This window comes from Megalobrama amblycephala, linkage group LG14, assembly GCF_018812025.1.
Source record: "Megalobrama amblycephala isolate DHTTF-2021 linkage group LG14, ASM1881202v1, whole genome shotgun sequence".
NCBI lineage: Eukaryota > Metazoa > Chordata > Actinopteri > Cypriniformes > Xenocyprididae > Megalobrama > Megalobrama amblycephala.
The window spans coordinates 51818826-51846703 of record NC_063057.1 but is presented as its reverse complement, the minus strand read 5'-3'; the positions used below and the strand labels follow the sequence as shown (position 1 = coordinate 51846703).

Here is a 27878-nt window from a genome sequence, read left to right as displayed (position 1 = left end):
TGTTCTGTGTACTGTAATCTTATCAGTAAAGAATAAGTGTTTCTTGTTTAAAAGGAGATTATTGATTAAGTGTAGCAGTCAAAGGTCATGAGTCTGATCCAGGACAAGAGTTTGAGTTCTGCTCATCGTCACTGAGAGTCATGCTTGAAAAATGTAAGTAAAACTTGTGGCATATAACATTTTAATAATTTTTTTACTGTTCATGTATTTTTAATTTAGGTAATAGTTACTACAGCTATTGTTGCATTAAATACAATTAATGGCAGAAAACAAAATTTAAAAGAGGCTAAACACCTTTTCTGTTTATTTAATTTATTGTGATTTTACAGTAGTAACAATGGTGTTTTGGCCTAAAATTTGGTTATTGTTTTTAGAAACAGAATAAATCTACCTTTAGTTTAACATATAACCTTTTCTTAATTTGTCTTTTTTTTTGATGATCAAAAGATATTTGTGTAATTTCATGCAGTAAATGCCGTTTTATTAGCTCAAATTAATTAAGAAAATACATGAAATATTACAAGCACAACTGTGAGTGCTGCTTTTATACAACAGTTCTATAGAAGTTATATAATATTATTATAATTATTAATAATATACAAATATTAATTATAAAATAATAGTGAAATATAATTGATATGACTTCAGTCTTTATCCCATGTGAGTGTACACAATATATATATATTTAAATAATATTCATGTAATTGTGTAAAACTTTGAGGGATATGAGGGATAACAAATAGTGCAAATAGTTATTTGCCATTTTAATAACCTTCACTAGTAGTTCACTAGTAGGCTAAATAATCATGCAGTATGACAAATATAGAATGCAAATATTAATATTTCTTATATAGTCGCACAATTAAAGGTGCAATATGTAATATTATCTGTCCGCTAGAGGTCGCTAGAGGTCTATTCAAAACAAAGGCGTAGCTTGACGACAAGTTTGAATGTGGAATCTTGGGACATGTGCGCTGCCTCCGAAATCAAATACTACTCTACTATATAGTACTAAAAACAGTATGCGAACAGAGTAGTATGTCTGAATTCATGGAATTCTTGGACACTTTACTATCCTATGAGGCCACAGGAGAGGATTTGTGAACGGAGTTGAAGGGACGTAACTGACACTGGTAGGTCACGTGACAGTAAATAGCGGATGTAGTATGTCTGAATGCATTCATACTACACGCATTCGTACTATATAGAATGTACTTTTTCAATGGTCGTGAAGTAAATTTAAATTCAAATTTAGTACCTACTAAACAGCATGTGATTTCGGATGCAGCCGTGGTCTTCACCTCACAGCTGGTGGAAAAGAATCGGGATAGGACTCGGGCAGAAATCATGTTCATGGACGCGATTATTAACATTACTATAGTATAAAGCAGAGCAGGACCGAGTGTTGTTGGAGCTGAACGAGGCCGCTGGAGCGATTGCGCAACACACGCCTCACGAGCAGCTGAACTTTTATTATGACACAGTCGCCGGCGCTGCTTCCGCTTTTCCGGTCATGAGTATGAGGTAACTCAGATCTGTTTATCATATTAGATACATTTGAGACTGTTGAAAATGATGTAATAACGTTACTCTGTGCGTTTGCTCAGCCGCTGCTGTGAGACACTGTTGCACACTGCAGTAAGATAGATCGATTTTAGAATATCATATTAAATATTGGATGGCTTGTGTTGATAAATGGCTTGCAGATAATTTTAAAACATTTTGTATAATGGAGAAAATTCTATATTATTGTTACTAAAAATAAAGCTGCATCTGATTATGCTATGTTAGCTACTTCACAAAATAGTGTTTTTCTCTGAGGCATGGTAAAGCATGGTACTCACAAAAAATCAAGAAAATTTGATTTAAACTATAAGGCTAAACGTGTTGGGCTATATAACAATAATTAGTTAGTAATTCTGTCTATAAATATATCAAAACAGTTGTTCCCTTGTATATTAAAACATGTAAATATTAAAGCGTCTTTGGTGTTTCCATGGTTTCTACAAAATAAAACCGGAAACCGAGGGTAACGCGGGTATAACGCGATTAACAGGCGACTCCTCGCACGTCCTGGAGCCTTGTTTAAAATTGCAATTTTCTCACGATTTACAAATAGTTGCAAACATTAAAGTGCTCAAGTGAACAAAATATATAACACTGGCCTTGTGGTTTTTGGATATTTTACTGCAAAATTCTTACATATTGAACCTCTCAGTGGCGTGCACAGACCTCTGCGAGGTAGAAATCGCGTTCAGGGGGGAGAAATGGGACCGCAAAGGGCACTTTCACTTTCGCGATCAAAGGGGCAATGGGCTCAAGCCCCCCCCGGACGCCCCCCCCTTGTGCACGCCACTGTTGCACCTTTAATATAAAGGCATACAATCTGCAATAATAATAAGCAAAACGCTAACAAGAATTAAAAAGCAAAATAATAAAAAAGAAAAGTTAATGACTTAATGACTGTCAGCTACCCAAAAAACATGAATGTCAGTCTGTATTTCATTAAAGTAGACAGTGCTGCGGCCCCTTTAAGAGATCAGTGGACGCGTTTAGGAGATCTGTCCGTCTGCTGTATGTGTGAGTTCAGTGACATCAACAAGACACGCAGATCCGTGTTCTCTGGGGGGATTGACATTATCTCGCGCATAATCAAGGCTCCGGGGATATCGCGCGGCTCTTTTTAGACAGCAGAGGGGAAGCTGCTCGGGGAGCTGGAATATATTTACAGCAGTTTTCCAGCAGGTGTTACTGAAGGATCTATCACAGACTATCAGCAGGGTTCATGAAACTTTGCTACGATTTGCGAGCTGGGTAAGTGTCCTTTAAACAGATTCAAGACGGCAACAGGCGATTTACAGTGTGTGTCTTCAGGACTGTCATAATTCATAGACAAAACCATTTCTGTTATGAGTAACGCTCTTTAAAATGAAGCTGTTCATATCACTGACAGTGTCGCACTAAGCTCGCTGATTTAAATAGCTAGCTAAGCGTGTATACGTCATAATCGAATGTGTCATCGCTTTGTTTAATTTGACATTTAAACGCGTTCCAAGAACGTGGCCGTTATTCTGTCATTGAGACGCGCGGTTCAGTAGGGACAAAATGTATCATTCTGTGGAACACAGGACTAGATACATTGTCTCCACACAACATGTAGACGGCCTTGAGAACGTGCGAATGATGGAGCGAAAGTTATGTGTTAGTGATGTTGCGATGATGGTCGTGGATAATCTCGTGAAGTCATTCATTTATCTATTGATTCAGTGACTGATTCATTTAGCCTACTTATCCATTGATCAACCTGTTCTGTTCCGCTCAGGCTTGATCAATAAAATAACTGAACAGTGGATTCATTGATTAACTGATTAATTTATGTATTGAGTTGATCTTCATCGATTAATTCATCGACTGAGTCACTGATTCATTTATCCATTGTGAAATCAACTGAATCATTGAAACAAACCGATTCATTGATTATATTTCCAATGATTTTTACTTTTTATTGATGTCATTGATGAATTAATCCTGATCCGTGGATTAATTCATGCATTGAACTATTGAGTCAATGATTAATTTATAGTAAAAGCATCTGAATCACTGAAATCAATCGATTCATTGATTAATTGGTCTGTTGATTCATCTTTGGATTAAAGGGTTAGCTCAACCTAAAAATGAAAATTCTGCTATTAATTACTCACCCTCATGTTGTTCCACACCTGTATGACCTTCATTCATCTTCGGAACACAAATTATGATATTTTTGATGAAATCTGATGATTCAGTGAGGGCTCCATTGACAGCAAGATAATTAACACTTTCAATGCCCAGAAGGCTACTAAAGACATATTTAAAACAGTTCATGTGACTACAGTGGTTCAACCTTAATGTTATGAAGTGACGAGAATACTTTTTGTGTGCCAAAAAACATGATAATGACTTTATTCAACAATAACTAGTGAAAGGTGATTTCAAAACACTGCTTCATGAAGCTTCGAAGCTTTACGAATCTTTGTTTCCAATCAGTGGTTCGGAGCGCTTATCAAACTGCCAAAGTCACGTGATTTCAGTAAACGAGGCTTCGTTATGTCATAAGTGTTTCGAAATTTCAATGGTTCACCACTGGGGGGGCGTGACTTTGGCAGTTTGATACACTCTCCGAACCACTGATTCGAAACAAAAGATTTGTAAAGCTTCGAAGCTTCATGAAGCAGTGTTTTGAAATCGCTCATCACTAGATATTTTGTTTTTTTGGTGCACAAAAAGTATTCTCGTCACTTCATAACATAACATAACATAAATATGTCTTTAGTAGCTTTCTGGGCATCTGAAATTGTTAATTATCTTGCTGGCAATAGAGGCATCACTGAGCCATCGGACTTTATCAAAAATATCTTAATTTGTGTTCTGAAGATGATAGAAGGTCTTACAGGTGTGGAACGACATGAGGGTGAGTAATTAATGACAGAATTTTCATTTTTGTGTGAACTAACCCTTTAAGTGATCTATAGATTTAATGACCTGAGTCACTGATTCAAATAAACTGAATCATTGATCTTTTGAGTCATTGATGAATTCATATTTTGATTAATTGATCCATCCCAGAAAACATTTGGACGTTTAATGACCGTTGAAATGACGCCCTCCAGCACGTCCAGTCATGGTTGAAAAATAGTTCCAAGATGAAATTTGACGTTATCTTGTTAATTATTATATATTGAACTACACATAGCTAAAAGTCAAAGTAACAATTATACTTGCAAACCTAGAGAACTGTAGATATGTACAAGCTTATCTGAATGAATTTTTTGGAAATGTTCTGTGTTACATATTTTTTTACCTACTTATACCATCCTACCACGACTATTTTTGCCCAAGGACACGACGTTGCCATCGGACCAATGTTTGCTGGGATGGGTTTAGTAATTAATTGAACTGTTAGTCACTGATTCATTTATCCATTGAATCACCAATTGATTCAGTCATTTTCATATTCTAATGGTTTCAGATTCAGCTGTTTTCTCAAGCAAACCATGTCTATGATCAGTGTGAACTCAGTATTCCTGCACTGAGAGAGTTTATGTAGGCAGCACCTGTGGTTTTGAACTCTGAGAATGACTAATGCACAAATAAAGGAGTATATTTTGCTTTTGTGTGTGTATTGTGTAGCATATATTTGATCTTGAATGAACTGAATATAATCTCTGTCTCAGATATGAATGACCTTGTCCTTGTTTGCTTTTGTAAGTCATGGTGTTCGTCCAGTGCTGTAATGGTGTTCAGATAGAAGTAATTCAGAGAACATTGGTGGTGGATATTCATGTAGAGATGCGGGCAGTGTGGAGATCTGTGGGTGGACGCAGTTAGTTCCGCCTTGTGTACTTGACTAGAGACTTCTGCAGCTTTCACAGCATGCAGAATCACAATAACAGCCAAATATAATTTCATAATAATAAGCACCAATAGTTCTCAAGGCAATACCTGTTGTATAATGTAGTTCAAGAGAGAGACGGTTACAATTGAAGCTCCTGTCCCCATTGTGTAGTTGTCTCTCTTGGCTGCATCTATAATGTATGACATGATTTTCTCTACATAATACCTTTTTATTCTCATCTGCTTATCTTCTTTTCAAGTGTTTGTTGAAATGACCTGTCATTGTAAATATTAGCTTAAATTGTAAGTGGTAGAGCAAAAAAAAGTGTTAAAATGCTGTAATTTACTCACCCTCATGTTCTACACCTTTATATCTTGCTTCCATGGAAAAGAAATATAATTTACATTTACTTTTAGCTGATGGTTTTATCCAAAGCGATTTGAGAAATGAGGAACATAACAAGCAATTAATTACAGAGTAAATTATATTCATAGACATTACCAAGTTTATTAGAAAGCTAGAGTAGGAAACCAGCTAGAGCAGAAGAGAAATGGAGAAAAGAAGAAAAAGGTGTTGGTTTTTAAGGTTGTGGAGTAGTTAAAGGGAAAATTCTGTCATTAATTACTCACCCTCCTTTCATTCCACACCCGTTAGATCTTCGTTCATCTTCAGAACACAAATGAATAGGGCTGGGTAAAAAAATATTAATTTCTCGATTTTAATCGATTTTCATTTTTACAAACCGATATCGATTCTTAAATCCAAAGAATCGATTAGTCTAGTCTGTTTTCAGTTGATGAATGAGCAGAATAAGTAGCGCCTCCCATCCAATAAATCACAATAATCTTTGTGCTTTGTTACTTTTGATATGAAGCGAAGTCTCAGATTTCAAATGACGTCCATCTTATTATGAGATTCAAAAAATAAATACCGTTTTGGCGCTGTTTAATGTGACGTGAAAGAAGCGGCAGCACGAGCGCATGTGAACATCCTCTCCTCCGCTTTAATACCAGTTACAGCGCGAAATAAACATGAATGAACATCTGAAGGTATGTTAAAATATATAGTAAAACTTACAGAAATCCGTATCATGTCTCATGTATTAGCTCAATCAGTGTTTCAACCTCGGAAAGACGTCAATAAAACAGCTTGTAGTAAACAATGTCACGTAACATCACATTTACCTCAGAAAAAACATATTCAGTGACCATAAACTCATCAGTCAGCTAGAAAAGTGCTCTAGAAAGCAACATTCTGATAAATATAGCTATGCAACATTGCATATTCATTATAATTTTTAATGTTCTTCAATATTTAATACATGTTTGAATAAATCAGTTATGGCAGCCACGATTTAAATGTTTATATTTAAAAAAAAAAAAAAAAAAAAAAAAAACGAATGGGAGTAGAAATATGATTATGTAATTCTAAACTTTATTTATAATAAAAACATCATTGAGTGTAATTTAAGTGTTTGTATATAAATAAGTTAATTTAACCTTCAATATTATAGTAGTACCAACTGACTTACATGTGTAGTTTACAGCATTAGTTGAAAGATTTTTTCCCTCTAGAAAATTTGCCATGTACTGTAACTGAAATACTACATCCAAGATAATTGATATCGAATCAAAATCGTAATCGTAATCGAATCGAATCGAAAGCATGTGAATAGTAATCGAATCGAATCGTGAAAATTGTGTCAAATACCCAGCCCTACAAATTAAGAAATTTTTGATGAAATCCAAGAGGTATATGACTCGTCCATAGACAGCAATATAATCAACACTTTCAAGGTCCAGAAAGGTACTAAAGACATTAAAACAGTCGACGCGACTGCAGTGGTTCAACATTCGTTTTTAGAAATGACGAGAATACTTTTTGTGCGCAAAAACAAAACAAAAATAATGACTTTATTCAACAATCTCTTCTCTTCTGTTCTCATACGTTGTTTATGTCCATCACTTCCAGGCTCTACATCAGAACGCTGACTCATTATTGGCCGGCTCCTGCTTCAACATCACACGAAAGCATTGTGGTGCTCATGTGATCAGCTTTGGCCAATACTGAGCCGGCATTCGGACGTAAACACGGAAGCCTTCACTATGCTTGCTTCATCAACTGCGTAAGGATAATGACAGGGAAGAGAAGAAATTGTTAAATAAAGTCATTATTTTTGTTTTGTTTTTGCGTGCAAAAAGGATTCTTGTCGCTTCATAAAATGAATGTTGAACCACTGCAGTCGCGTCGACTGTTTTAACGATGTCTTTAGTACCTTTCTGGACCTTGAAAACGGTGGTTATTTTGCTGTCTATGGAGGAGTCATAATACCTCTCAGATTTCATCAAAAATATCTTAATTTGTGTTCCAAAGATGTACAAAGGTCTTACGGGTGTGGAACGACATAAATAATGACCTAATTAAAATTTTCGGGTGAACTAACCCTTTAAGTGTAAATAATATATTATGAAACATTGTAAATATAAAATTGTGCAAAATGTCACAAAGTCTTGAATCCATTTGTTCTCTATAATGGTTGAAACTATTACATTATATTATGTTTCAAAGAGGTAGTGACATGGCCAAATACATTTTGTGGGAAATCCACACATGGCACACATCTCCACTATAATAGAAAAAAAAAAAAAGAAAAAAAGAAAATACTTTGGTCAGTGATTCATGCTCGAGGCAGGAAAAGCCCCAGCAATCCATTTACAACCTATTGTGTTCATTAGAGATTTTCTCTTGCTGTTTGTCTTTAGAACAAAACAGCAAATGAATTCCCTAGTGTTTTAAAAGGTCAGCAGATTACTGAGAACTGATTCATTCACGTGTTTTTGTAAAAGTCCTGAGGATATAAGCATGTGTCACAGAGGTGACTTCTGGGTAAACTATAATGTAATAGCATATTTTAGAGAGGAGATTCACATTTAATCAACTGCATGTTATTAAATGTAGTAGCATCCATTATTTTGTACATATTCATTATAAAAGCTCCAGGTTGTTAATTATTTTAATCACCTCATTAATGTCAAGTGAATAAAACATTGATTGCTGTTGGATAAATACATGGTTATGTTATGATGGCGTATGATTTTTTTTAAATGGCTTCAGAATGTAACTCTTTTGATAGAGGATGGTCCTGATTTAAGGCATGAGATTATACACACAATTTCTGAAATCAAATGAACAGTACACAGTATTTACTTGCACTTTTGTCAGTCGACCAAGTTGACGTGAGCATCAGCCAATGGCAGTAATCTCAAACGAGCCACAAATTGGCTAATTAATGGAATTGGATGATATATATCGGTCTGTCAGTACTATTGACTTACTGTGATAAAGCCACTTTGCATCTTCATTATGTGGACTGAGCTTTCTCCAGTAGGTTGGCAGCGTAACACCTGTGTTCTCTTAACTATTTATTCTCTTGTGTGAGTTCTTACTTTTAAAGTTTTTACTTTCTGTCCTTAATGCTTTGTTGTACTTTGTTGACTCTGCAGGGCTGCCATACACAATGTTAAGGTAAAGCCTAAAGCAGCTGTGTTGAACATGCTAAAGCGGCTGGACAAAATAAGATTCCGCGGTCCCAAGCGAGATGACTTCCTGGATCTACCCGAGTCCCCTACTGGGTCGGACACTGAATGTAGTGATGACATGCTGCTGAGACCTCGACCTTCAATACGAGACAGTGATGAGCAAAGAGACCCTGTAAGTAATTACATTTTAAACTTTATGTATAAAGTATGAAGTACTCATTTAGGAACTTCTGTACAAAACCTAGTGAGCTGCCTACCTAGACAACATTTTAAAGGGTTAGTTCACCCAAAAATTAAATTTCTGCCATTACTTACCCTCATGCAGTTCCACACCCGTAAGACCTTCGTTAATCTTCGGAACACAAATGAAGATATTTATGTTTAAATCCAATGGCTCCGTGAGGCCTGCATAGCCAGCAATGACATTTCCTCTCTCAAGATCCATAAAGGTACTAAAAACATATTTAAATCAGTTCATGTGAGTACAGTGGTTCAATATTAATATTATAAAGCGACGAGAATATATTTGGTGCGCCAAAAAAAACAAAATAACGACTTGTGTAGTGATGGCCGATTTCAAAACACTGCTTCAGGAAGCTTCGGAGCACAAATTAATCAGTGTGTCGAATCAGCGGTTCGGTGCGCCAAAGTAACGTGATTTCAGCAGTTTGGTGGTTTGACACACGATCCGAATCACGATTCGATACTCTGATTCATTATGCTCCGAAGCTTCCTGAAGCAGTGTTTTGAAATCGGCCATCACTAAATAAGTCGTTATTTTGTTTTTTTGGTGCTCCAAAAATATTCTCGTTGCTGGCTATGGAGGCCTCACTGAGTCAACGGATTTCAACAAGAATATCTTAATTTGTGTTCCGAAGATTAACGAAGGTCTCACGGGTGTGGAACGGCATGAGGGTGAGTAATTAATGACAGAATTTTCATTGTTGGGTGAACTAACCCTTTAAGGCATCATAGGTTTACCTCCAACACAAAAGGTAGGATGCAACATTATGCTGCCTTCTAAGGTAACGTTTGTCCAAATGATTTGGACTTGAGTTCTCATTTTGGGCCGTCAGTGTAACCCTTTTCTGAACCAACATTGGTCAAATGTCACAAAACACTATAACCAATTATGCTATACCAGAAAATATCAGAGGAAAACTATGAGCGCTTATGTTGCCAATTGTATCCTATTGACGTAAGGCACTCCCTGAACGCATTGAGTTGATTGTGAGTATATTTCATTCAGCACTGAAAAGTATCAATAAAAATGCACTATTTTACCAGTTAAACTTTAGAAAATGTCATGTTGACAGCAAACTCTATTGAAATCAATTGTGAGTTAAGTCTGTCCACATGGCTATTTGTGTGGCGCGTGGTGTTGTTGACTATGTAGAGCGTTTTTAAAGGTGCCCTAGAATGTTCTTTCACAAGATGTAATATAAGTCTAAGGTGTCCCCTGAATGTGTCTGTGAAGTTTCAGCTCAAAATACCCCATAGATTTTTTTTTATTAATTTTTTTAACTGCCTATTTTGGGGCATCGTTAACCATGCACCGATTCAGGCTGCGGCCCCTTTAAATCCTCGTGCTCCCTGCCTTCCTTTTGGAGGTCTTTTAAACAAATGAGATTTACAAAAGAAGGAGGAAACAATGGTGTTTGAGACTCACTGTATGTCATTTCCATGTACTGAACTCTTTTTATTCAACTATACCAAGGTAAATTCAATTTTCCATTCTACGGCACCTTTAAATAATTTGAAGATGCATATGGCAGTTAGAATGTTGTGTTAAAGGAGTCGAACACCGGACGAGAAGTGCAGCATCGTGCCATGGCACGTCTTTAAATTTCAAACACATTATTTTGTATGAGTGTATGCACACTGTCGCGGTAGCCAGCTACGACTCTAGAGGCTATTCAAAATTCTGCTGTGCAATAAAGTTTTCCATTACATTTGTTTTGAACAGAATTATGTGTCCGCAGTGTGTACACAACCACCCTATAACCACCCTATTGTGGTAAAAATCCATCCACTCAGTTTGTTATTTTCCCTATAAATCGAAAACAGTGTCTCAAAATGAGCCATTCTGGAATGTGCTCCAATGTGACGCCATATTGGAACAGGCCCCGCCCACGACTGGCGACGGAATCTGCCCTATTAGCTTATTGGCTCCCCTGAGTGAGCTGTTCACAGTCCGCCATGTTTCTCTCCTTGCCAGAGCATTGAACAGCAGCGTTCAATAAGAAATGTATTCTTATTAAAGCTACTAAAGTTATTCAGTCATGAGTGTGATTTCTTTCCTTGCTGTTTACGTTCACAGACATAACCGACTGTGTTTGTGAACTTTGTCTGTTTTTGACATAACCTTGTGTGTATTTGAAGAAGTGAAAGAGAAATCAGTTTAATACTCACGCGACGCGCCGCGACATCCAGCTTTCTGTGTGCGTGCTTCGGATGTGTGCGCTCAGAAAAACTGATATGGTTTTAAAATGGCTGCAAATAATAAACTTTCATGATGACTAAGAACTGCAATGTCACATGAGCGTGACCACAATGGAGATGATAATCAAAACCAAACAGATGTTTTGTTAGTTTTGGCAGAATATTTTAGCCAATTCATAGGTGCTATTCATGTAGGTCGTGTTTTTCAGAGGCAGATTTGAGCAGTGAAATGAGAAAAAACGCAAGGTCTCGAGGCATGATTTTTAAACGTTTTTTAAATGCTGTGTCATTTTTGAGGAAAAATGGCATGAGTTCAACAATGCATCCATTTAACACAATTTTACACAGAAAAACAATAGTAAAGAGCAGTGGAATGCAAAAATGTGTGAATGGGCACTAAGAAGGTAGATGCAGTTCCTTCGAATTGTGCTTGTGATAAATCTCTTTATAGAGTCTGACCTTTTCACATTAACTTCCTCTTTATCTTCCATAATGTTGCAAATATTCTGTATCAGCGTTATCTCATTTGGCTGCTTAAACTGAGTTGATATGCAGGAAGGCCTCAGTCTGTCATCTTGTAGCCAAATGATGCTTTAATACACTTCACTATCCTGTTAAAACCAGACACTGTAGCTTCAGTCGGGTACCTTTTCACAGATGGTTTCTGGAAGAATTATTTGCCGTAATCATGTTAGAGATGTTTTCTGAGTGTTTATAGTCATATCTGTGTAATTTGGTGTTCTGTTTATTTTGAGGCTTTCCCCTTAGTGATGGAGCCTCAGATTAGTCATAGTGTTGCATAAGTGTCTCACAAAGAGCCAACTTCCTCTGCTTCCATATGAAACATTAGAGTCTGTTTTTAAATGTAAACTGAGATGCTGTCAAGTGACAGTCCTGTCTCTAGGATGCTGTAGGGCATCTTAATATATGGTAAGGTGTCTAATCCTCATCCCTCAACCATGGCTCTATTCCAAAACCTGTGAGTTGCCCACCCAGGTAGTAGTTTCAGGAATATTTGAGTTTTCCAAATAGTAGGTGGCAAAACCATCCATCCATCCATCAATCCATCTTCCAAACCGCTTGTCCTAAATAGTCATGCCTGCATGTCTTTAGATTGTGGGAGAAACCGAAGCACCCGGGGGAAACTCAAACCAAAAAGGGGAGAACATGCACTCCACAAAAAAAAGGCCTTGTGGCTCAATCAGGAGCAGCAAAACTAGATATTACATTTTCACGAAAAGTGGTGCTGATCCATGCAAAACTTGTAGCTATGATGCTAGGGTGTTGAGTGGTCACCAGGTTGTTGCTATGTGGTTTTCAGCAAGGTTTTCAGATTGGTTTTTAACATGCTGCAAGACTTCACCCAAGTGTTTATAGTAAAATTTAGTCAATACTTTAGTCAATATGATGTTTATATTTACACTTGAGCCCTAATCGGACAGGATTAGTTTGAAAAGGGTAGATGGAGTAATGTAATTTTACCACAAGACGTCTGTAATATTAATGGCCAATTCACACGGGATAAGAAATCTCAGTAAAACTAAAAGAAATGGGAGGGGTAATGAGATTTACACACTGCTGTCACCTCCCTGTCATCGTGTGTATTACATATAACTACAACCTGAATTCCGGAAATGTTGCGACATTTTTTACATTTGAATAAAATGATAACTAAAAGACTTTCAAATCACATGAGCCAATTTTTTTATTTACAATAGAACATAGATAACATAACAAATGTTTTAACTGAAAAAAATTACAATTTTATATACAAAATGAGCTCATTTCAAATTTGATGCCTGCTACAGATCTCAAAATAGTTGTGACGGGGGCATGTTTACCATGGTGAAGCATCTCCTCTTCTTTTGAAAACAGTTTTGAAGACATCTGGGCATCAAGGTTATGAGTTTCTGGAGTTTTGGAGGCAGGCCAATTCAGCACCCGGACTCTTCTACGACGAAGCCATGCTGTTATAATAGCTGCAGTATTTGGTTTTGCATTGTCCTGCTGAAATACACAAGACCTTCCCTGAAATAGACATAGTCTGGAAACCTTTATATACCTTTCAGCATTCATAGTGCCTTCCAAAACATGCACGATGCACATACCATATGCACTTATGCAACCTCATACCATCAGAGATGCTGGCTTTTGAACTGAATGCTGATAACATACTGGAAGGTTTCCAACAAGAATGTCAAATTTGGACTCATCTGACCATAGAACACTTTTCCACTTCGAAACAGTCCCTTTTAAACGAGCCTTGGCCCACAGGACATGATGGCGCTTCTGGACCATGTTCACATATGGATCCTTTTTGCATGATAGAGCTTTAGTTGGCATCTGCAGATGGCACAGCGGATTGTGTCTACCGACAGTGGTTTCTGGAAGTATTCCTGGGCCCATTTAGTAATGTCATTGACACAATTATGCCGATGAGTGATGCAGTGTCGTCTGAGGGCCCGAAGACCACGGGCATCCAATAAAGGTCTTCGGCCTTGTCCCTTACACACAGCGATCATGTTAAAGACCTGATATCAATTAACTTAATTAGTTGCTAGATGTTCTCCCTGCTCAGTCTTTTCAAAATTTCTTGCTTTTTCAGCCATTTGTTGCCCCCGTGCCAACTTTTTTGAGACCTGTAGCAGGCATCAAATTTGAAATGAGCTCATTTAGTAGATAAAAGTGTAAAGTTTTTCAGTTTAAACATTTGTTATGTCATCTATGTTCTATTGTGAATAAAATATTGGCTAATGTGATTTGAAAGTCTTTTAGTTTTCATTTTACTCAAATTTAAAAAAAACGTCCCAACATTTCCGGAATTCAGGTTGTGTATATATATATTTATTAATTCAATTAATTACGTTCTGATTGAATTCTGTTGGTAATAGGCACTTACCTAAAGCTAAATAAAGTTTTGTGCCTCTAACAAGTGCTTTTGGCCTTCTTTTTGATCTGAATGGTTTGCGGGAAACACTTGAGGTTTGCCACAAACTTGTCTCACTGCTTAGAACGCTGAATGCTGCTTCAAGTGCCTCCATACTTGAAAAACTGTGGAAAACTACTTTTAAACAGAAAATGAAGGAATATTTACGTACATATTTGCACGGGATTATCATTACCTGAGGTAATTTTTCCGGACATTTGTATAGAAGGAAAAAGTCACCGTAATCTTTGCTGACATTGTCCGTGATGATTACTGAGATGGCATATTCGGACGTTACTAAAATCACTGAGAAGCTCTGGTAATAATTACTTTACCCCTCCTCTCCATGTAAAACTAATCCCATTTGAATAGGGCTTTAGACACACAAATGTGTCTGAAAAATGGATTTCAATCCATTCTACTCTTTGGAATGAGTCCTAAAACCCGGAAATAAGATTTTTTGGTTAAATGACTGAAATAGCACAAGCTCAAGGTATATTTTACATTTTCAAGTGGCTAAATGGAACTACGGAGGTTGTCAGGAACAATGAACTTCATCACACCAAACATGTAAACTCATCTACTTACTAGTCTGCTTTTACATTCTTGCTGTGTTTATAAGTAGTCTTAATATTTAATGAAAAAGTTAAAATTCTAACTCAAACTTTTCTACTTGTATGATTTAAATAAAGACTGAAAGACTTATAGGAGGTTTAGTGGTAGACCGTGGTACAGTTTTTTTATCACCTAACAATAGTTTTTTAATTCAGGCACTTGTATTTAGGCTTCAATAAAGTAATTTGTGAAGATTATCTTGACGAACAAAGCATGTAAGAATCATAAACTTTTGTTGGTTACACAATGCATTTTCTGCAACAATCCAAAAGCCAAAAAATGAAAAATGCTATAGGCTTTTTGTTGAGGAGACCAAGATAATATTAACTTCGTGGTTGGCCTACAAAAAGATTTCACATCTGTGATGATTCAGTTAAATCTTCTGTTGAATGATGCAAATAAACAACCTTAACTATTATGTATTTTTGTTCTTAATAGAGAATTGAGTCATTAACTTAGCAACATGTTAACATCAGACTCCTCAAACAAGGTCAAGAGTGTTTTAAAAACAGTAAGTTAATATACTGTCAGTTAAGATACTAAATGCCAAGACACTGGGTAGACACTGAGACATGTCTCTAGGGTGTGGAATGAAATAATCACTTTCTTTTCTCATCCCCCTCTCATCATGGATCTAGGCCATGAGCACCCTCCTGAAAAAAGGTATGTTTTGCATGCTGGGGCCAGGTTGCTGGGAACTGGGATTGCTGGTAGACCAGCTGTACCAGCTCAGTTTTGCTTGAGAACAGCATGACTGTGCTTTTCCACAGCTAGACCAGCACTGTACCAGCTCTTACTCAAAAACCAGCCTGGACCAACATGGAATTCATGATCGTTTATGCTGGATTTTTCCGCAGGGCAATATGAAATGAGTACTATGAGGATAAGACCTAAGACCTTGAAGGACTAAATACAACCTTAAAAGACTTGCACTATAATTAAACTTGCTTATATGTACTTAGTGAAACAACAGCGTCAAGCTACTGGACACAACAAAAACCTGTGCTGGTAATAAAAACAATAGCTTATCAGCGTTATTTACTGTTGACAGTTGAGAAATGGCGTGGACGTCAGACGTAAATAGCCACGCACATTATGAGGCAAGAGTCACGTCTTGTTATCCTCTCAAGCTGAAATCCTATCAAACCAGCACATATGGTCACAAGTTTAAATCCCAGAAATCCCAAGTGTGCTCAGTGATTTAAGGTCTGGGTTATGGGAGTGGTATGGAATTCTGGGAGTGACCCAGCCGCTTGATGCGAACTGTAATATCACATGAGATTTTCAAAACCCTGTATGGGTGTGTTCGTTTTTGCTTCCAGACTTGATTCTGTTCCTGATCCGTCTTAGTTTAAACAATTTCTAAGTGTTGGCAATATTTTTCTAAGGCAACAAATGATGCAAGTTTTACAACAGTAATTGTTTTTTTATTGGTTGCCCATGGAATGATTTGCACACATTAATTTTATCCTTAGAATCTCAAATATCACATACTCATACTGTAAAGTCCACATTAATGAAAAAGAGATGGTAAAATGTCTGAAAATATAATATTACTGTTGGATTTAACATGATTCAGTGCTTATTTATTAATTTTAAAAAAATATGGATTTTGAACATTTGTTATAAAACACATGTTAGTGTTATAGTATGAATTATTATTATGGTCTAATTGATCAGACAGTTTATTGTGAAAAAAATCCTATAGACTTGCACTGAAGGAGAGGCTCTTAAAGGGTTAGTTCACCCAAAAATGAAAATTCTGTCATTTATTACTCACCCTCATGCCGTTCCACACCCATAAGACCTTCGTTAATCTTCAGAACGCAAATTAAGATATTTTTGTTGAAATCCGATGGCTCAGTGAGGCCTGCATAGCCAGCAATGACATTTCCTCTCTCAAGATCCATTAATGTACTAAAAACATATTTAAATCAGTTCATGTGAGTACAGTGGTTCAATATTAATATTATAAAGCGACGAGAATATTTTTGGTGTGCCAAAAAAACAAAATAACAACTTACATAGTGATGGCCGATTTCAAAACACTGCTTCAAGAAGCTTCGGAGCATAATGAATCACTGTGTCGAATCTGCGTTTCAGAGCGCCAAAGTCACGTGATTTCAGCAGTTTGGTGGTTTGACATCATAATTTGACACGCTGATTCATAACGCTCCGAAGCTTCCTGAAGCAGTGTTTTGAAATCGGCCATCACTATACAAGTCGTTATTTTGTTTTTTTGGCACACCAAAAATATTCTTGTTGCTTTATAATATTAATATACATTATTTTCATTTTTGGGTGAACTAACCCTTTAACCCTATCAAGGCACCAGAATATCATAGAGGCTTGATGGTGGGCTCTTTGGACCTAGTAACTTATACCTAGTAACCACCCAGAACACCCTAGCAACTGCATAGCAACATGCTAACTATGACCCAGAGCGCCTTAGCAACCCTATAGGCAACCATTACAGCATTTTGCCATTAACTGTTTCCATACGAAAAATCTGAATATCACAAAAAGAACTTGCGAATAAGGCACCATTTCTAGTTTTTCTACTAGTTTCTATTGTAGTTAGTGTGCATGTCTTCTTACTGAATAAATAAAATGATAAACCTTCACTTCAGAATCTTGGCGAAAGTAGTAGGTCATCCGTAGACTTTTCGCCTACTGTTTTTCGAATATTGTGTATTTGGAGATACTACTCTTTTGGTGTACTGTTTTTGCATACTATATAATTGTAAACTATTCAATTTTCAGAAACAGCATTGGTGTTTCAATCCATAATTTTTATGCAGTATTCTAAAATGTGAATAAAAATATGTGGTTGTCACCCCCCTTCTATATCTAGTTCTCTAGTTTTTCTGCTGCTGTGTTGGGATTACTTCTATGATACCCAAAAGAAGCTTTGGCTTGTCCAAGGTTAAGCTTTTAAAAAGGTCTGTATTATTAAAAAATGATAGTGTGATGGTTTCCACAGACCTTGAGCTCCCTCCAACATAATTGTGTTTTGGCAGTAAAACATTTTGAAGAGATCCGATATGCCTCTGCAATGGCTTTCAGGAAGCATGTAACCTGCACATGCTGAGAGGCTGACCAGTCTTACCACTCCGTTTGCATGTGTTTGCATTGGTAATTTCCTGCATCAAGGGCAGCTTTAGTGTTGAATGCAACAGCCGGCTAACAGAGATTGTAACCAGTGGTGCCCTGACGTTTAGACAGCAGTGAGAAATGAGTCATCGCTCACATGCTGATCGAAATAGCTCTGCCGCACACATACAAACACAGACACACATGGAGCCAGCACAACTCTCGTCTGATATTGTAGTGCTGTGTAGTTTGGACTGTGTCATTGCAGCACTTTTTACTTTTTGATTCATGCATTAATGACTCCCTGAAGGCCTCAGGGTAATGAGATCACTTTTTCACACAAGCAGGGGTTTGATTGTCTTTGAATACCCTGTTTATGAAAGCCAGTCTCCTACAGTTTCTCTACTGGAAACTGCCTATTCTTTTGCTCTGCTAATGACCCTTCTAACATGGACACTCAGGACACTTTATTTTGTGCCACAGAGGTGCAAGATGCATGTTAGCTAGTAGGGTTGGGAATTGAGAACCTATGGTAAATTGGAGTTTGCTATATTGTTGTAAAATTTGGCAATATTAGTATTGAGTCATTTAAACACTGGAATCCGATTGCCCGATTCCATTATAATATTCTGATTCCCTAAATTCTGATTCCTATCCCTGGAATATGCCTTTTAATTGGAAATTAGTTGCATGTAAACATCTAATTCAGAATTTATTTCCCAACCATTTCCATTTTTTGGTGATGTTGTCGGCATTTTTGAAGTCCTTATTAAAAGATTAGTTCTTTTTCAAATTAAAATTTCCTGATAATTTACTCACCCCCATGTCATCCAGGATGTCCATGTCATTCTCTTTTCAGTTGAAAAGAAATGAAGGTTTTTGATGAAAACATTCCAGGATTATTCTCCTTATAGTGGACTTCAATGGCCTCCAAACAGTTGAAGGTCAAAATTAGGTCAAAAAAAGGTTCTACACGATCCCAGACAAGGAATAAGGGTCTTGTATAGAGAAACCATAGCTCATTTTCTAAAAAGAATTAAACTATATATACATTTTAACCATAAATGCTCATCTTGAACTAGCTCTCTTCTTCTTCTCTATTAGAATTCCGGCAGTGTAGACACTGCTAAGTGTATTACTGCCCTCCACAGGTCAAAGTTTGAACTAATTGTTATATACTTGCACTAGCATATTGTATATGACAATTTAGTTCAAACTTTGACCTGTGGAGGGCAGTAATACACTTAGCAGTGTCTACACTGCCGGAATTCTAATAGAGGAGAAGAAGAAGAAGAAGAGAGCTAGTTCAAGATGAGCATTTATGGTTAAAATGTATATTTTTAATTTTTTTTTTTAGAAAATGAGTGATGGTTTCTCTAGATAAGACCCTTATTTCTCGTCTGGGATCGCGTAGAACGCTTTGAAGCTGCACTGAAACTGTAATTTTGACCTTCAACCATTTGGGCTCCATTGAAGTCCACTATAAGGAGAATAATCCTGGAATATTTTCATCAAAAACCTTAATTTCTTTTCGACTGAAGAAAGAAAGACATGAACATCTTGGATGACATGGAGGTGAGTAAATTATCAGGAAATTTTCATTTGAAAGTGAACTAATCCTTTAAATTATTGTGAAATGTAGTAATGAAACTAAAGACTGAGTGTACTGTATAACCAAAAACAGCATCAGAATTTGTTAAGTGGAATCTAAATTGTATCCAGATTTGTTAAATTCGTATCCCTATTAATTGGTCTATATATTTTAATGAAACAACAATTTTTGGAAGCAAGAAAATGAAGCACAAATATATTTTACATAGTAGATGTTTTGCCAAGTTATTTAGAGGTGTAATTTTTTTCTCTCTATCTGCTGACTTTAACGTCACTATTAAGGGTAATCGCTAGCGAATAGCATGTTTTGATGCCATCAGCCAATCAGCTGTCAGTGATTAGCTTGGCTCGAAAAAAACTGTAACCTAGAAGTAAGTGCCGTCATAAAATCTCTTCTACTTTTAGCTACCTTTTTGAATAAATGTTTCTTTGTGCAAACTTATGAGGGGTCTCTTTCATTCTCTTAAAGGGATAGTTCACCCAAAAATTCTGTCATCATTTACTCCCCCTCAAGTTGTTCCAAACCTGTATAAATTTCTTTGTTCTGCTGTACATAAAGGAAGATATTTGGAAGAATGTTTGTAACCAAGCAGAATTAAGAGTAGGAAAAAATACTATGGCAGTCAATGGGGGACGAGATCTGCTTGGTTACAAACATTCTTCCAAATATCAAAAATCTAGAAATTTATACAGGTTTGGAACAGATTGAGTCATTTTAGGTGAACTATCCCTTTAATTTCTCTTTCCCTTTCTCTTCCACGCACATCCCTAATTTTCTATTTCCCAAACTGTTGTTGTTTATTTATGTTTAGTAGATGTGTCTTATCAGCTTGGATATAAACCCACGACAAACTGCATGAAGCAAGCATTTTACAGTCATAGGTTTAATGCAGTGAAACCAAACACGTGTGTGTGTCTCAGTGAAGCTAGCATGCCTGCACTGTCAGTCGCATTGGCCTCTTAAAGAGACACCTCTGCTTTTCTGCTGTGTCTCTGCAGTACCGCCCTCTCGCCTAATCTCTCACTCACCTACTTTCTCTGTCTCTCTCTCTCACTGCGGTTCGTCTTTCTGCAGATCTTGCTTTCTTTCGGCCTGTGTGTGTGTGTGTGTGTGTGTGTGTGGGGCGGAATGGAGTCAGAAGCAGGTTCATGTTGTGCTATCAGTGAGTCAGAATTTTACATTCCACATTTGTCATTGAGACCGGTTTGAGGCTTATCTAACTAAAACAAGAGGAAGACACCATATAGAGGACTAGTATTCTGTAAGTCACCGCTCGGAGAGGCTAGTTTTTTGTGTTGGATGGATCACATACATGTCTGTTAATAACCCTGTGTGTTTCTTTCTAGGCTGGTTTGGGGACTTTGTCTGTCATGCAAGACCTGAGGAGCGAATCAGAACGTCTCAATGAGGTCAAGGGTCATTTGGAAATTGCCTTACTGGAGAAGCACTTCCTACGTGAGTACTGGAAGGAGGATGTCTCCTTGTATTATGATATGTGGAGTAAAGCTGATCAAAAGTTGGGATGCTCTTTATGTACAGTATATGCACAATGTTTCATACCTACCTACAGGTTATCCAGTAGAGAGATGGTGTTCAGTATGTGCTGTATACTGTATCAAAAATTTACTAGGATACAGTATGATATATAGTGCTGATATTAAGCGATATGTGGTGTTATAGGTAGGGTTGGGTGTACCTCATCTGGAAAATGATTAATGTGATGGCAAGGGAGTGGCATGAGGACTGTGAGGGGTGGCAACACCAAAGCAAACAAGCATTGAATCATCTACTTAATCTATACTATATCATCTATACCACATCTATACTTACTATAATTAAAAACAAAATAGTCGCAAGCGGTAATCATCGGGGTCCAAGCACCAATGCCCATATGGATGATAGCGATCCAACTTAAAATTAATCTTATGATGTTTTGCTTTTCTTTATTATAAATATTATGTTTCAATTTAAATCCAGGGCTCATTTATAGTTCAACACTGGTTTGTTTTTGAATGTCTCTACCTTGGTGCTTTTCATGTAGGTACAGTATGTTAGATGTTTTAATCTTCATTTGTGTGAATGGCACACAAATTCTACCTTTTTATCTCTTTTAGATATATATTGTGCTTCATTATACTTCTCGAGTTGTGTTGAAGGTTTATTGTAGTGACATGAACAGATTATTTGTATTCTCTGTATCTTGACAGAAGGATTGTGTTTATGTGGTTGGACAAACTCATGCGGTCAGTTTACCACATGGTTTAAGTCTTGTTCACACCAAACTAAAAAGTTGTGCCACATTTCCGTATTGGTGCAAACAAATTATAATTGTTACCTAATTGTGGACTGATTAACTATTGATCACCCAGTGGTACTTTTTGGTACTTGTGTGTGGATGTTGTTGGTCAACGTTTGCTCTCTTTTTATGTAACTGAATGTCTGCACTATGATAGTAAAGCAAAAACACCTACATTATGTGGACAAAATGTTCTCGCTGCAGTTCTCATGAGAAAAACTCTTTCACTAAATAACTAAAATAACATATCCCTTTATTAAAGGGATAGTTCAGCCAAAAATGAAGATTGTCATGTTGCTCTAAACATGTTTGACTTTCTTCTGCTTAACACAAAAGAAGAAAAAATTAAGACAACGAATAAGAACTGGAACTAAAAAATAATAATATATTTACTGATAATCCAGTCATCTAACTGCTGCACACTGATCTTTAAAAAACAAAATCAAATCAAGTTGATTCAGAGAACCGATTCTTTTTGATGAGAACAAATCATTCAGAACAGTTTTAAGAATTCACAGAAAAAAATAGCTCGATTCATTCACAAACATGACATTGCTTTCATGAATAGCCAAAGAGAGCATAGACTGATCTTGAAATTTTCAGTGAATAATGACTATTGTGCATAACTTTTATGGTACTTTCATTGTGCTTTTAAGTCCTTTTTGAAGCTTGAAAGCATTAGTGGAAAACATATACTGACAAAATGTATACCTTGAATATTCCATAACTTGTATATATCTGCCAAATGCATGCAATGTTAATTGCAAATGTTTCTGTAGGGGTTAGGGGTATAGACAATATAATTAGCTCAGTATAACAACAAAAGAAGTCAATAGGCAGTTTCTACCCTGAAAGGAAAAAATATTTAAATGTACAGTGTGTGTGTGTGTGTGTGTGTGTGTGTGTGTGTGTGTGTGTGTGTGTGTGTGTGTGTGTGTGTGGATGGATGTGATCATCGTGTCCATCACAGCTACAGTAAACACTGGTCTGGTTCAGTGTCTCATTTGAGAATGACATATGAACAGCAACTGAAGGTCATTAGTGAATGACACAGTCACAATCGACTTTTATATAACCCTAAGCGTGCCCTAAGAGAACCCACACATGAGAGGGAGTGAGAGAGCACGCATTAGTAAGCTAGAGGAAAATGAATGGGGAGAGATATATTAAATATGAAGTAGGAAAGGGATTATGGAGTGAAGCTGCTGGAGCATCAGGACAGAGGATTTTTGCTCAGGAAACACAGAGTTATAGCCATATCTGTGAGCTCTGATTTGTGAATATTATGCATATATGTGAACAGGAGAAATTACAACACTAGAATCGCAGTGTTATGAGCTAAAGATTTTATGATAATCAAAGTATACATCTTCTATACATCTGAAGTAGGCATAAGACTTGGGGGACATGTCTAAAGCTTCATTTTTTTAATTGAACAAAAGTTTGAATTGATTTGAACATGAATAAGATTTTTGAGGTGAATAAGAGCTGAAGAGTACAAGATTTTCTGTGCTTCACAACTTTTTTGACCTGTTCCTCACACAAAGCTATCGCTTCTTGAAATATAGTAGATGTGTCTGCTTTTAGGATGCTTTTATTGGGCTTTTCTAATTTTTTTGAAGATCTACTTTTTATTTTTTATTTGAAAATTCTGTGTAATATTATCTTTTCTGTTTCATGGACAAGAAAATCATGGTGCTTGTGCTTCTTCTGTTCATTCAACTAAGGACATATATTTTACATTGATGCACCAGCCAACACCATTAGGAGATGAACCCATGATTTTGTTGCTCAACTACCAGTAGATCACGCTATGATCTAGTAGTTCAACTACAGATATTGTTGATGGGAGTGTGTGGAACAGACTCTGGGTTTCACCCTCTGCTGACATCAAATCCTACATATGACTGAGAGTCTATTTTAAGTGTGTGTGTGTATGTACATGTGTGTGTGTTTATCCCATGTGTTCCCGTCTTACGGCTCTGACCCATTTAACACTGAGTTTTCCAGTCATTACAAAGCAGTTGTGCTGACATCACAGGCACTTCCTGTTTATTTGTCTTCAGTATTCTGTTTTTCTCAATCTAATTTAAATTTGCATTGTTTGATGAGATATTATAAGTTATAATGATAATTGATAAATTGATAAAATTGATAATGATAATTTTTCTTTTTGATTTTTATTATTTTCTTTTCTGTTTTTGAGTTGGATTATGGCTTTATTTGTTGTATCATTTAAAAAATAAAAAAGTCAATCTGTAAAAATAAATACAAATTGGACCTATGCACAAACAGTCTTTCCCAGTAACAGGGTCAGAACTCATTCCTTGGTGTATAGCCTGTTATGTAAATATGCCAGGTATTTAAACACTGGTAAGCATACTTGGAATTGGCGAAGTCACACAATCTGAGATCGCCCCCTATACCCTTAAATAGGGCACTATTTGAGGGAACAGCCATTTGTAGAGGTATCCAAAACCATAGTGGATGTTATCAAGTGCACTCAATCAATCCCATAATGTACCGCAATATCGAGTGTACCAACTGATGTACCTCAACGGCTAGCAAATATCCATAAATCACTGTGGGGCTAGTGCCAAATGAATTTCTGTGTCTCACCAGAAGATGGCGCTCGCAACTGAATCATCCATCCATCCATCCATTTTTCAAATTGCTGGCCCAATGTGGGTAAAGCATAACATTATACAGGTATAAATTCCTTTTGAATTGGTTATATTGTTTAATTAAGGTTTATACATGCTAGATTCCATGACAGAGTTCAAGATAAATGTTTTCATTACTACTGAAGCTTCCATTTTGCTAAGTTTCAAATGATTATTTAACAGCAAGCACAAACTATACAAAAGCGGAAGCCACTCCGGCACACTCAGTGTCCGAATTCACTCACTCGTTTACATTCACTCCTTCAAGTGGACAAGATTAGTGGAGTATTGTAGGGAATAGTGAATGAGGTACAGGGGCCGATTTCAAACACAGTTATGGTTAACATGGCTAGTCCATGTGGTAATTATATCTGGCAGGACATCCAAACGTCTGCCTTACATTCATTGACCTCAGACATGGCTTATCATTTGAAACATGTAAGTTGTTGCCTGATGTTAGCTACTTTGCATGGTGGCTCGGTCTAATCTTAACCTAGATAAATGTGCGCTATTATTAGGTGCACATCCAAGTGTTCATGCAAAGTGTGGAAGCTAAATTAGTACCGCATACTTAACTTAACATGCATTTCTCTCTAAAGGAGTTTCATCTTTGCAGTCGAGACTGATTCAGAAATGGCTTAAATGAGCAACTAACTACTCGACTAGAAAAATCTTTAGTCGGGGGCAGCCCTATTATTTAGTATGTCTTACAATTTTGATTAATGGCCTAAAAGTAGGTTTACATTGCGTTTTAACTCCTACATTCAATGTGGTGTCAGACTTTTGAACCCCACTGTATATTGAATGGTTTTATGATGTGATAGATAGACATGATTGAGTCATGGCAGCATGTGTGTGTCTGTTGCAGTGTCACAGTTCTATGTCTGTTAGGGTTAAGTAATGAGATTAAGAGATGAGAAGTTCATCACCTTCTCTTTGGCAGCACACACAAAACCCTGACATGAAAATGCTGATTCAACTGACATCAATTTGCTATATTACAACCCCAAATCAAGAAAAGTTAGGACATATTGTAAAGGACGGAACACACCAAGCTGACGCCGATGAACTAGTGGCGACGAAAGCAGACTGCGGGGTTGGCTCACGTCGGCAGCGTCTGTGTCCAAAGTTGGCCTGACACACCAAACCAACGCTAGACAGTCGACGGCCAAGTAGCACATCCGTTCTGCACCTGCGTAAGATGAAATGCCTTTCCGAAACAGCAGGTGGCAGTATCTGAACAGCCAATCAGGATGATCAGATGGCCCGATGGACCAACGAGCTCCGACGCCGATTCAACATTTCAAATCGGCCGAAAAAAAGCAGATGAGGACCAACTTCAGCCGATGGTGCGGAACACACTGAGAAAACTTAGCCGGCCGACGAACAAAAACTGCCAGATGGCCGTTCCTGCCTTAAAACGCAATGAAAATCAAGAATCTGTGATTTGTTCATTCTTTTGAATCTTTATTTAACTGCCAAAAGTAAAGAAAAGATTTTCAATGTTTTCACTGACCAACTTGATTGTATTTTGTAAATATAAACAATTTTTGATTTTGATGGCTGCAACACTCTCCAGAAAAGTTGGGACAGAGGCACGTTTACCACTGTGTCACATCACCTTTCCTTTTAATTTAACTTTTTAATCATTTGGGAATTGAGGATATTCATTGTTGCAGTTTTGCAAGTGGAGTTTTTGCCCAGTCTTGCCTGATACAAGACAGCTGCTCAACAGTTCGTGGTCATCTTGGTCTGATTCTCCTTTTAATCCTCCTTGGTCTGATTCTCCTTTTAAGGGCCATTCATTTTCAATAAGAGACACATCTAGACTGCAGGTGTAGAGTGTCTACGAAACCACTCTATTGAAGCATGTGCAGATTGAGGCTTGGCAAGAAAGTTGTCATCTTGAATGGCAGTATATGTCTCTGTACAATCCCAATATATGCCTCCACGTCAGTGGTACCTTCATATGCAAGTCACCCAATGCCGTTTGCACTGGAGCACCCCCATGCCATAACAGATGTTTGAACCTGTTGCTGATGTAAGTCTGGATGGTCCATTTCATCTTTGGGACTGAGAACTTGATGTCCGATTTTCCCAAAAACAAGCTGAAACGTGGGATCATCTGATCACAGCACACATTTCCACTGTCTTTTGGACCATCTGAGATGAGCTCGGGCCTAGAGAACTCGCCGGCATCTCTGCATAGAAATGATGTATAGCTTTGTTCTTGTGTAACAGAGATTCGCAACCCAGTCTCATTAGAAAAATGTATCTGTGGGAAGGTTTTTGCGAGTCGCAAAATATGAACCAATACGTACATATCACTGCAGTTTCAAGGTGAAATGTCCACTGAGTGGCGCTAAAAGCGTGTTCATTTTTTTTTGCCGGAACAGATAAACATGAATATGGTAAGTTTTTATGACGTTGTTTTTTTATATACGAATCACCGCAGTTCTGATTTGAAATTTGCACTCCATTGCATTTTAAAATAACATACCACCAACACTACACCTAAACCTACCCGATAGTGTTAACAAAAGCAAATATGACATAAAAAGCACCCTCCATAACTCCATATCAGCTGAGCTACCGAGCAAGCTTGTTATGTTAGAAAAGCGAAACATATGGAGGTGGTTAAGTTATGCAAAGTCCAAAATATATTCGTTTACAAATCGTGCACTTTGGTAAAAAAGCGATTTGAAGTCATAACATAAAACCCACGTTAACATAAAACGATTAAAAGCGCTTGCCGTTGTACTGCCTCTAGCGTTCTTTTCTGTTGGAAACTGCAGTGATATGTATGCACTCTGCTCTGGTACGTATTTTGGTGACTCGTGAAAACGTTCCCAGAGGTACGTCTTTCCTATGAGACCAGCTTGGAGATTCAAGTAGAATTTGATGCAGCGGCAGACTGTGTTAAGTAACAATGGTTTTCCGAAGTACTCCAGAGCCCGTGTGGCTATATTTAATACAGTAGCATGACTTTTTTTTCACGCACAGTCAACAGAAGTTTCCTGTCTTGCCCTATACGGACTGAAGCTTTTATGGATTCCCTGAATCTTTTCACAGTGTTATGTAGATGGTGGAAAACCTACATGCTTTGCAATCTTACATTTTGAAATGTTTAACTTAAATATTCTGTGATATTTTCACTATTATTTTGTCTCTGTCCCAACTTTTTGGAGTGTGTTGCAGCCATCAAAATTAAAATTAGTTTATATTTACAAAATGCAATTAATTTGGCCAGTGATTTTTTTTTTTCTTTTTACTTTTGTCAGTTAAATTAGGGTTTAAGAGAATTATCAAATTACAGAG

At 37.1% G+C, this 27878-nt stretch overlaps 1 protein-coding gene across 4 annotated transcripts in view; it reads left to right on the top strand.

The window, feature by feature from the left end:
• The first annotated feature begins 2547 nt into the window (after window positions 1-2547).
• Window positions 2548-27878, top strand: part of gramd4a (GRAM domain containing 4a) — a 73436-nt gene continuing 48105 nt past the window's right edge. For 2 of the 4 annotated variants that reach the window (XM_048154973.1, XM_048154971.1), the window contains exons 1-3: window positions 2550-2814; window positions 8878-9085; window positions 20948-21056. In XM_048154973.1, the coding sequence (XP_048010930.1) occupies window positions 2786-2814; window positions 8878-9085; window positions 20948-21056 (346 nt within the window). In that variant the 5' untranslated portion in view covers window positions 2550-2785. Of the gene's footprint in view, window positions 2815-8877; window positions 9086-20252; window positions 20863-20947; window positions 21057-27878 lie in introns of those variants that run through there. The other 2 variants (XM_048154972.1, XM_048154974.1) reach the window with 2 other exon arrangements.